The following is an 11128-nucleotide window of genomic DNA, read 5'->3' as shown; positions in this document are numbered from 1 at the left end:
TTAACAAATATTTTAGAATGAATTAATAAGTGAACTTCCGTACAACTTAAAAATCATCAATATGTAGTTCATCTTAAAATCCTTACATACATAAATCGGTAGCTTCTGATTTTTTTTTCAGTTGTGTAGGTATATATGCATTTATTTTCTAAATCAAGGTACATTTTAATGGATTCTAAGATTTTCTTTATACTCCCCTTGTTAGTATAGCATAATAATATAAGCTATTTCTCTCTCAGGCAGTTTCTGAGAAAAATTTCTCTCCTAGGCAGTTCAGTTAATCCTTTCTGTTTCTCAATCAGATGGTATTTGATGAATAAAACTGTGAATACAATGGTAAAAGACATTCCCTTTTTTAAGATGAAATCATGGGGAGCTCATATAGTCTCTCATTGAAAGACAAATTTTGAACTCACCAGGATTCTTTGGAAAAAAAAAAAAGCTAACATCTATAAACTGAAAGAGAAGCTTGTGACTCATTTCAAACTAGAAAAATCAAGCTAAATTTTCCTGATTTATTTCTAGCGTGTTGGTTCTTTTTTATGTATTCTAACTATGCTAGGCACTGTAGTCATGATGATAGATGATAGATAGATAGATAGAAAGAAAGAAATAGAGATATGAATTTTCTATCCCAAAGGAGCCGATAATACAGCAGGAAAGATATCCATTCAAGCAGCCCTAACAAATGCCACAAGAGGCCTGCATGCTTCAAAATGTAATAGAAGCAGAGAGTGAGGAAAGGTAGATCACTGCTGATTGATATGATTAGTGAGTGCTTCGTAGCAAAGGTAGCATTTAGGTGGGTCTTAAAATGGGTTTGTTTCAATAACTATTATGATATGAGTGACATGAAACATTTTATATGTGCTAATTGGATAGAACCAGCAATTGAAAAGGCCATTTCCAATATCTCTATGTGTTGTTACTAATATCAGGGAAAGATTACTTGGGTAGCCAGAAGTTTCAAGTTTCAGCTCTTGAAAGATCTTTAAAGATTAAAAAAGTGATTTATTCTTCGGTTAGGGAAATAATTATTGATCTAGCAGTCACTGGGTGTTGAGTCATGTTCCAGAAATCATATGAAAATTCTTAAGAAGCTCTAGATGCTGACGAGAGCGAGAGCCAAGGAGGTAAGACGGGAGGTGGGGCACTAAGACAGGGCACAGGTTGGGCCAGGAGGAGGGCGGGCCCATTGTTGAGGGAACCTGCTTCCAGGGGAGGGGAGGGCAATCAAGGGCGGACCAGGCTCCTGAGGAGGCGACGAGGGACACCGTGGGGAGACTGCGTTCAACAGTAGGTAACACCCCAGACTCTTTTGGCGGATTTGAAATTCCCACTTTTTCCGTGTATATTCTTTTCACCACGTCTCCTCACAGTCTCCTGGGTCGGAACAGGGATTTGACGCAGCCATTTCTCTCATGCCTTTGGTGTTCATTCTGCGTTTGAGTTGGGCTCCTAAGGACACCAAGATACGGGTAGAGGGCGCCACGAGCCCTGAGTGGGCCCCGGGACTGAGAGTGAATCATGGGGGGCAGCATGGAGGAGAAAAAAGGAGGTAATCTGAGCCCGGCTTCAGGGCGCTCAGGCCCAGGCTGCGGGTCCAGGAAAAGGGGAGGCCTGGATGCAAGTTAGCCAGTGGAAGCCAAAGAAGGCCATAGGGGTGCCACCCATCTGTGGAGATGGTTGAAACTGGGCTGTGAGGGTCACAAGTCAGTCTCTGTTTTTAATCAAGAATTTGGCAAGCACTGAATCACGAGTTTGTCACCTAGTTCACTGGGTAAGAAGACCACGTCCACTGGAGAGACCTTGACCTAGGAAATTAGAGGAGGGACAATGAAGACACCTAGAAATGAATGGTGTGGTCAGTGTGACAAAAAGATAGCATACAATAACTTCCAGTAAATATTAGTGATGGTTTTACATGGAAAAACACTCCAAGGGTATCATTAGGGGAAAGCAGCTGGAAGAAAATTAAGCTCCAATGAAAATGAATTTAGTTCAGGGGCTACATTTGAGACAAAACCCTAATGAAACCTTTTTTTAATTTAAAATGTTAGGAACTAAAAAGAAAGAAAAAGGAGGGAAGGTTTTGCATTAACTACTTCAGATTATCCTATAGTTCTATTAAACATTAATAGTATATCAAATAGCGATGATTTAAACTTTTACCCCTAATGGAATTTACTGTATTTATTATGGAATTTTATTACAATTATTCTCCTGCCTTAAGGATCAAACTTTGACTATTTAAGAGATTTTATATAGAGTTTTACTGTATGTGTGATTTAGAGGATAATATTTGAATAAACTGAAAATATACATCTAAGATTCTTTTTTTAGATTTATAAACCACTAATAGTTGTTAAAATAATATAATATAAAAAAGAAGGAAATTGGATTTTTTATGAAGTAACAAATTGTCAGTAATGTCTATATTTTGGTGTATCTCATTTTAAACAATAATAAGCCCTCCAAAATTACTTTCGGTAATTATTTTAGGGATTTTATTTACCTTTTGCTTTGGACTAGTTGTCACTGCCACTTTCATACATCATGCCATGGCATGTGCTCTTTCCTCAATCTAGAATACCTAACTAAATTTTACCCTTTGCTAGATAAAAGTCTAAAGATAAGCATCTCATACTTTTTGATTGTATTAATCCTGATTCTTCTAGACATTCTTCTACCCCCAAATATAAACGCTGGCTAGTTTGCAAAAGTCAGTTTCTCCATCCTTACTGGACTTCTTATAAGTGGTTCAATAGGACTAAAACTGAAACTCTTATTCACTTTAACAGTCAGCTGGCTATACCCAAAGGTATTCTTACACAAAATAACGAGAGAATAAAAACACTGAGTGATTTCTTTGAGCATATTAATTCCATATGTCTTTTGTTCAACAAATAGGTTACAAAACAAAATATGAAAATAAGTATATGCATGCTACACACTGGGTGGCCTCTCTCTCTCTCTCTCTCTCTCCCTCCCTCTCCCCCTCTCTCCCTCCCTCTTTTTCTTTAATGGATGGCAGAGACAAGACTGCAAGGTTAGTCCTTTCTTAGCATGAAGACAGAAAAGCATAGTCTTTCTCTTCTTATACAGCCACAGTCCTATTGGATAAGGGCCCCACCTGTATGACCTCATTTAACCTTAATTATCTTCTAAAGACCCTACCTCCAAATACAGTCACTTTGGGGTTTAGAGCTTCAATATTTGACTTTGAAGGCAGGGGGAGGGGCACAATTCAGTTCATAGCAGTAAGCACAGTACCAGAAATACAGCAAAAAATATTTATAGTGTGATAGTTAAACAAATATTTTAAATATCTTAAATTGAGAATACCTGTATTTAAAAGTCAGTCATCAGCTTTAGTAATGTATCAGATTTTAAGTCCAGCCATACTGATGGCAAGGAGATGAAAGTTAAGCAGTGGTATATTTAGTTTTTTGTATAGTAAGGACAGATGACTTTTATGTATGCACATATCATTGCACTAATTTTAGATTTGTTTAGAGATAACTCAGCTGAGGTGGGGGTAGAGAGGAGTGGAGAAGACTTATCATTTGACTATTGTTAATAATGGGTATAACGAAAGTTCTCTGAGAGCAATGGAGCTCAAGTAGGTGCTCTATGAATGGAGTACAGAAACTTTAGTATTAGTCATTACCACTATTGTAGTGCTTTAGATTTTATTTGTTTAACACATTTACTATGCATTCGTTTAGACATGAATCAAAGCAGTGAAGGATGTATGAAGAAGATAAGCAGTGTGAATCTTGACAAACTTATAAATGACTTCTCACAGATAGAAAAGGTATGTAAAGATATCAAACAGTTTTAGCATATAGCGAAAAGTGGAACAGATTTTGCCAGTGGAAAGAATTCGGAAGAAAAAAGCTATACGCCGAAAACTGAGCAGGGTAAAGATAATGAAAATGTACTTTGCTCAGCCCTTTCTCATTTTAAAAATCTGCACTTAAAATATGTCTGGTTTGGGCTTAGTTGTACTAATGCATCAAAATGTTTCTGGGGCAAGGGAACAAATAATTGATATACTTTTGCTAAAGTTAATGGGAAACCTTTACTTAAATGTCCAAGATGTCCATAAACTCAGGAATGATTTAGTAAGAATTGAAATACACTGAATCCTCAATTTCTTACCATTATGACTAACTCTAATTTTTTTTAGTCTTTCCTGTTCTATCTGTTCCCTTTTCCTTCTCTTTTACCTTCTTACCATTAGAAGTCCTCCCTCCCCAACTCTGAATAAATTACATGGTAGACCAAATTCACAAGCATATATTGGGTTTTCTTCCCCCTCCTCTGCCTGAGACAGGAGTAGGAATAGCTATCGAGAAAATATAGATGGATAAATTAAAGATTCGGAGAGGTGGTTTGTGAAGTGTAAGTGGGAGAGGTAATAATACCCCTCTATTTTACTTCTGTTTTCTCTCCTTATCATTCTTCTCTATTCCTTTTTTTTTTCATCTTCACAATGTAGTATGGCCATAATAAAAGAATTTTTATTACAATGGGTATTTCGAGGTAACATTATGAGCTTTTTTTAAAACAATGAGCTTAGGTTTCCTCAGCCAAGTGATTCTTACCAAAATAAGAGAGAAGAGAGAAAAGATTTAATGCTGTTGATGGGAAGGGAATTGGTGCAAAATTTTTGGAGATTAATTTGGAAATATCTATCATATTCTTAAACATTTTAAATATGAAATATTGTTCATTTTTTCATATGATAATGGTATTGTGGTCATATTTTTAAGAGACAGCTTTTAGATACATATAAATGGTAATATTTATACATAAAATAATATAATGTCAGGGAGTTGCTTTGAGATAAATTCAGAAGTAATGACAATAGGGAAGTGGGTAGAGGTATAGATGATACAAGACTGGTCATGAATTAACGATTCTTGGAGGTATTTGAAGGATACATTATGGCTATTATACTATTTACAAAGATATCAAAGAGATATATATGTTCAAGAATGTTTATTCATTGTCTTTAATAGCAGAAAAGTGGAAACAACACAAATTGTTCTCAATAGGAGACTAGCTAAATAAATTGCAGAATATCCTAAAATGAAAGTCAGTGTAGCTATTTAAAAGAATGAGGTAGACCTATATGTGCTTATATGACATCATTTCCAAGATAATAGTACTAAGTGGAACACTCAAGGTGCAGAACAGAATATAATATGATCCTTTCCTGTAGTTGTATAATCATAAAATATTTTGGAAACTTATATAAGGAATTGTTAACCATAGCACTGAGGGTCAAATAGTTGGAAAGAAGGGGGTTCAAGTTACATCATATTTTTATTTTTTATAACTTTTCATAACTGTAAATCTGTTTTAATTTTTTTAAATAAAAGGTAAATTAAGGAGCTGGCTTATTTAAAAATATATGTCAATTAATTATTTGACTTTCAGGTATTAAGTAGTTTATGTTTTCATTCTTTATATGCTTAGGTAAAAAATCAAAATAGCAACATTGATTTGGTAATAATATATATTGTTTCTTCTACAGAAAATGATAGAAACCAGTGGAAAGAACAATATATCGGATTTACAGTTGGAAAAAACTAACTGTTTATTAAAAGCAATGCAAACAAAGGAGGTCTCACTTAAAGAAGGTTAGTTCTTTGCTGCCTGAAGAAATAATAATTCTAACAAGAGTGTTTTTTGGTATAACAGTGATTAATATTGCCCCATAAATTTGGAAATTATTTTAAATTCATATAGCACTTTCCAGACTATAATTTTATTTTATCCTTAATATAGCACTGATAGACAGATAGGACTGGTGTTATTACTCTATATGAATAATAAAGAAACATAGGATACAATAAGTTAAATAACCTGCCTAAGGCCATTCCGCTAAGAAATGGCAAGTCCAAGAATCAATCCAGGCCTTCAAAACCATGAGAAAAAATACAGTTGAATTCCTGCCTAACAGTTACTCCAAAAGAAATTTCAGATGGGTCAAAAATTTTAATGTTAAAAGTGGGCTGTCTGAGCCTGACACTTTTCCCTTACTGCTGAAACACCCTGAGCCGAGTCACTCAGCTCCTAGAGGCCGCCATCCCAGCTGCACCCCGCACTCAGTCCGTGCCTTCTCTGCAGCCAGCTGGCTGGCAGGGAGCCTTGGGAGCCTGGGTTCCATTCAATGAGGTGTTTCTCCCTATGAGTGTGATGTTACTCTGAGGTGCTTGCTTTGGGGAAAGGAAACTGGTTAGTTTGGGGGCAGAGATTGGAGAGAGAGTCACTTCTCCCAATACTTATGTTTTATGTGTATTTTTTGTTTGAAAAAAATAAATACCTTTTAAAAATTCAGTTCTACTTATTCTAAATCGAAGGGCCTTTTTACTGGATAATAACCAGCAGAAGTACAAAAAAAAAAAAAAAAACAAGAATGACAACTTTTAGAGCCAAGTGTATACTAATTCGCTTAGAGAGGAAGAACAAACCTTATATATGATTGAATTTGTTCAATAATAACGAATGAGCTCTTGATGTTTTATTTCCCACATTTGATAACCAGATAAAGAATTTCTTTGCCAGTTCAAGATAAATAATATTACTACTGAGGACCAAGTACTATAAAAAGTTCTTTTCATACATAATTATATTTAACGTTTCCAACTACTTTACAAAATAGGTATTTATGCCCAAATTGCTGGTTAATGGTAGAGCTTAAATTTGAGCTCAAAATAATAATAGATTTACTAAATTATATAGTATAAGAAGTAGCTTAATATTTTGAGCTATAGTTTTTAAGAATTGAGTAAGATAGTAGTATTTTTCAAATTGCATTATAAAGTCCAATAGAAATGATAATGTGAATGTTCAAAAAGAGAATTAAAAACCATTCTAAAATGAAGAATGGTATTCTACCTTAGGAACGATTCCTTATTGAGCCAGTTTCCTTTGCTTTTTTTTTGTTTTTGTTTTTGTTTTTAATGTGTTGGGAGAGCCACCTTGTGTTGAAATTGTGAAAATACAAATTTTTGAAATAGACTTTTAAGTTTCCGGACTGTTTTCAATTTGCTGATTACCGAGGTACCTTTAGCTGTATTTCATAAATTGCTGGATTCATACCTCTAAAAGACACAAAGACAATAGTCTAGTCTATGCCCCCTCCGTTTTTAAATTGTAGCAGCTAACACAGTACATACATGAAGTGGATAACGGCAAATGTAATTTAACCATCATTCTATTACTGAGAAATAGCAAGAGAGAAAAAATGGAGGATAATGGGAACTTTGTCTGCGTAGGTGATGTGGATGATAGAAGGGGTTTAGAGAGAAGTGAAAACCCACAATAGTAGAACTTTATAATTGCATAAAGCTTTTACTTCTGCAAAATAATTTAGTGTACATGGAGACTGCGGGACCTCTCACTGAAAGTTGAAGTTTTGCATTCTCCCTTCACAGTACTTATTGTTTCTTTCATTTAGTCAATAAATAAAAAAATGATTGAACACCTATGAAGTAGTCACCAAAATTAAAAAGATAACACTTCATCTGAAAGTTCACTATCTAGTGGGAGAACCCACAAATAACTAAAATGCAATGTAATAAATGGAGAAAAGAGATATTTACAAATGGTTGTGGGACACAATGGAGAGAAATAATAACAGCAACCAGTAACAATGTTAAATATTCGTGAGTGAATTTAGAAAGTATATTTTCTCATTTGGTTGTTGGAAAAATCTTATATATGAGAATAGTCTTATATGTGAGGTAGAATATGTATTACCCATACTTTTATTTTCCAGAGGAAGGATATAAAGCTCAAATAGGTAAAGTAGCTTACTCAGAGTCCTAGCTTGAAAGTGAAGAAGGGGAAACTCTAATCCAGTTTCTCTTACTCCAGTTTTCTGGTTGCATCAGCATATCTTACAATTCCTAAGGAAGTATTGGATAAATAGATTAAGAGAACAGGACTTAAAAAACCTGTGTTTAAGTCTATACCTTCCATTTACTAACTGTGGAATCTTGGCAAGTAACCAGACCTCTATGGATGCCTGCCTTTGTAAAATTAGGATGATAATACCAACTTCTCAATATCATTTTGTATACTAATTGGGGTAATATTTATAATGTACTTAGCGTAATGCCTGGCAAAGCACACATTCAGTAAATGGTACCATTATTATACCTAGACAACTTTTTAGTATTCGATACAAATGTGGTATTTAATATTTAACCATCAAAACAGGTGCCAATTAGAATGGCAGCTAGTCAATGTGTCATACTAGTACATACCAGCTGAATATTGGTCATGGGCCTCTAAAACGGAAAGAAAGAGAATAAGGCTCAATATTTATTAGCTGTTAAGTCAAGCATGTAAAGGTGAAATTGCCCTTAAACCTTAAAGATATATTTCTTTTTAAAAAATATTGTTATTCTTTTATGAAGTTTTCATTATTATATATTTAGCTGGTATAATTGTAAACTTAAAACTAGTACAACCTGTGTTTCCTAACCTTATAGTAAAAATGTGATAGCAATAACTGTCGCAAAGAGTCTTTCTCTGGTTCTGTTATTGCTCTCTTTACAGGGCCTCCAACCTACTCGAATTACTCTGAAGAAGTTCTCAGCTTGTCTTGTTGTCAGTAAAGTAGTTAAAATCATAGACTTTAGTGCTGGACTGCTGGAGTTCATGTTCTAGCTCTACCACTTACTAGTTCTAAGTATGACCTTGGGCAATTTACTAAACTTCTATGTGTCAGTTTCCTCATATGTAAAATGAGGCAAATACTAGGACCTACCTCATAGAGTTAAGAGGGTTAAATGATTTAATATTCGCAAAGCACTTAGAATAACAATATGATGTATGTTATTATTTTCAGGCCAGAGCTTTTCCACTTATCTCTTTCTTGCTTCAATTTATTATGATAGTGCCTGTCTGTGGATCAATCACTCAACAAATATTTATGAAATGCTGACTATAAACCACAACTGCTGTAGGGATTAGGAAGAAATAATAAACAAAACAGAAAATAGTGCTTGCTATACTGGAGCTTATAGCCAAGTGGACTGCTTAAAGTTACAGTTTTCACTACTGTTGTTACCCATCAAAGGTTTAGCTGTTGCTGGTGATACCCAAAAGTATACTGAAAGCTTTTATGCACATATTAGGGCACTAATGCTTGCAATGAAGGCTCTATCTCCCATTATAGAAGAAATCATTGGCACCAAAGTTGCTCATGCCCTGTAACTCAACACACTGCTTTTACTTCTTTTATTGCTATTCCCTTGCCCTAGGACTCAGGCATAAATACTAAGAGGACAGATCGCAGGACAGTGAGGAAGTAAAGCATTATCTATCTCAAAAGACACCTTCTTACAGAGAGCTCTGGCTATCTTTGAACAAAATTTAATGTACCTTGACTCTCTGTCCTTGGGAAGTTCTTTCATGGGAAACTCGCATGGACACACTCCTCTTAGTTCCCCAGACAGTTCCCGCTGGGCCTTACTTCTAGCGCAAATGCTGCAGGGAATCCCTACTATACTGGAATGATAATGTCTTAGAAAACTCATTACTGAATCCTGATTGCATTTGACTTATCTGGGTGATTAAAAAGTTATTATATAATTTACTTTTAGATACCTGGTTGCTTTGTTAAGATCTCATAATCATCAAATAGTCTTATTTTAAGTATTTCAACTTTAAGAGAATAATTCCAAAATGAAAGCACATAATCTTCAAATAAATTTATCTTTTATGTTTTAGAATGTGCTACTCTTCATAGTATGATAAAAGGGCTACAACAGACCATTGAATATCAACATAATTTGAAAGGTAAGTTAGAAAAATTTTTTATTAAATATAATATATTTGAGTATCTTTAAAAATAGAGTTTTTACATTGTTGACAATAAGTTCCTTTTAATCTGGTCTTGTTAACTTCATCAGCTAAAGGAAGGACTTCTTATACTTAATAATATCTTCCTCAATTATTAGGAAATAAGAAATACCATGCTGAACAGAACAATTCAGTCATATTCTGGCAGGGACATCAGAGTTTTATGCTCTGTCATAATAATTCTCTTTATTACTTTCAAAAGTTTAGAAGTATATTTACTCTCAGTAGTACTCTTGGTCTTTAATAACCCCATGTCCAGTTTCGAAAGGTGAGTATTTACTAGTAGTTACATGATGAATATTCTATTCAAACTCCAGTGATAGTTTACTATTTAATTTTTTGTCATAGACTAAGACTGCATTTGTGTAAATGAAGCTGATACATCTTATTCTTGCTAGTCATGCTAACCCAATAGGCCTACCACTGACAAAGCAGACAAAGCAACCAAGTGTTTTGTCCTGTTCTGATTTAGTTACGGTGCAGTGTTTGTGGGATTTTCCTCTGCTATGTTGGAGATTAAACTAAACTGCTTTCAAGGTCCCTTCCAACATAAACTTACATCAAACAAGAATTTCTTATTTTAGTCTTCTGCTTTTATCATAAAGTACTTTATATATGTAGGTGAGCTCTAATAGTGATCTTATATGCTATTTACTTGATTTGGCATGTTATTCCTTATTGTCTTTATAACTTTATATTTTTTAATATTTGAGATTCTTTCTTTTTTAAAAATTACTATTAGTTCTTTTCCCCCCTTTATTTTCCTTAAAATATTTCAAGTATTAATGAAATAAATATAGAAATTGTATTAGAAGACTTCATAGTTACATTGTCAAAAAGCAACTACAGTACAGAAAGGATTCATTTCCATATCAATATACCATTAAAAGCCTTTTCTTTTGGCTAATTCCTGCAGGCTTTTGATCCCCATATGTCCCATAGATTCTCACTTTACTTTGTACTACCATTCTGCTCATTTTTTTCTCAGTCATTTTTCCCCATCCCACATCTGATTTGAGCTTTCATTTTACAACTTCAGTGCTGATAGTCAAAACAACTTTTCCCTTCTCTGTGACTAAATACAATGCTTAGCTGCATTTCGAAAGTATGTAAATGTTCATAATTATTTACAATCCTTTTATTCCAGGATTTAAATGATATTTAATTTAACTCCTTCTTGGATTTTGTTTAAATAAAACAGCTACCAGAAATTAAATATTTTGAAGTTCTAGAAAGTCCA

At 34.2% G+C, this 11128-nt stretch overlaps 1 protein-coding gene across 1 annotated transcript in view; it reads left to right on the top strand.

Moving 5' to 3' along the window:
• Positions 1-3730: 3730 nt before the first annotated feature.
• The window catches only part of CCDC152 (coiled-coil domain containing 152), a 35321-nt gene continuing 27923 nt past the window's right edge, over positions 3731-11128 (top strand). Inside the window, exons 1-3 of the mRNA XM_011370666.1 lie at positions 3731-3817; positions 5546-5651; positions 9757-9825. Of these exons, the coding sequence (XP_011368968.1) occupies positions 3731-3817; positions 5546-5651; positions 9757-9825 (262 nt within the window). The remainder of the gene's footprint in view (positions 3818-5545; positions 5652-9756; positions 9826-11128) is intronic.

Source organism: Pteropus vampyrus, unplaced genomic scaffold, assembly GCF_000151845.1.
Source record: "Pteropus vampyrus isolate Shadow unplaced genomic scaffold, Pvam_2.0 Scaffold172, whole genome shotgun sequence".
In the NCBI taxonomy this organism is placed as follows: domain Eukaryota; kingdom Metazoa; phylum Chordata; class Mammalia; order Chiroptera; family Pteropodidae; genus Pteropus; species Pteropus vampyrus.
Note: the sequence above shows the minus strand (reverse complement) of the source record. Positions and strands in the feature narration are given on the sequence as shown.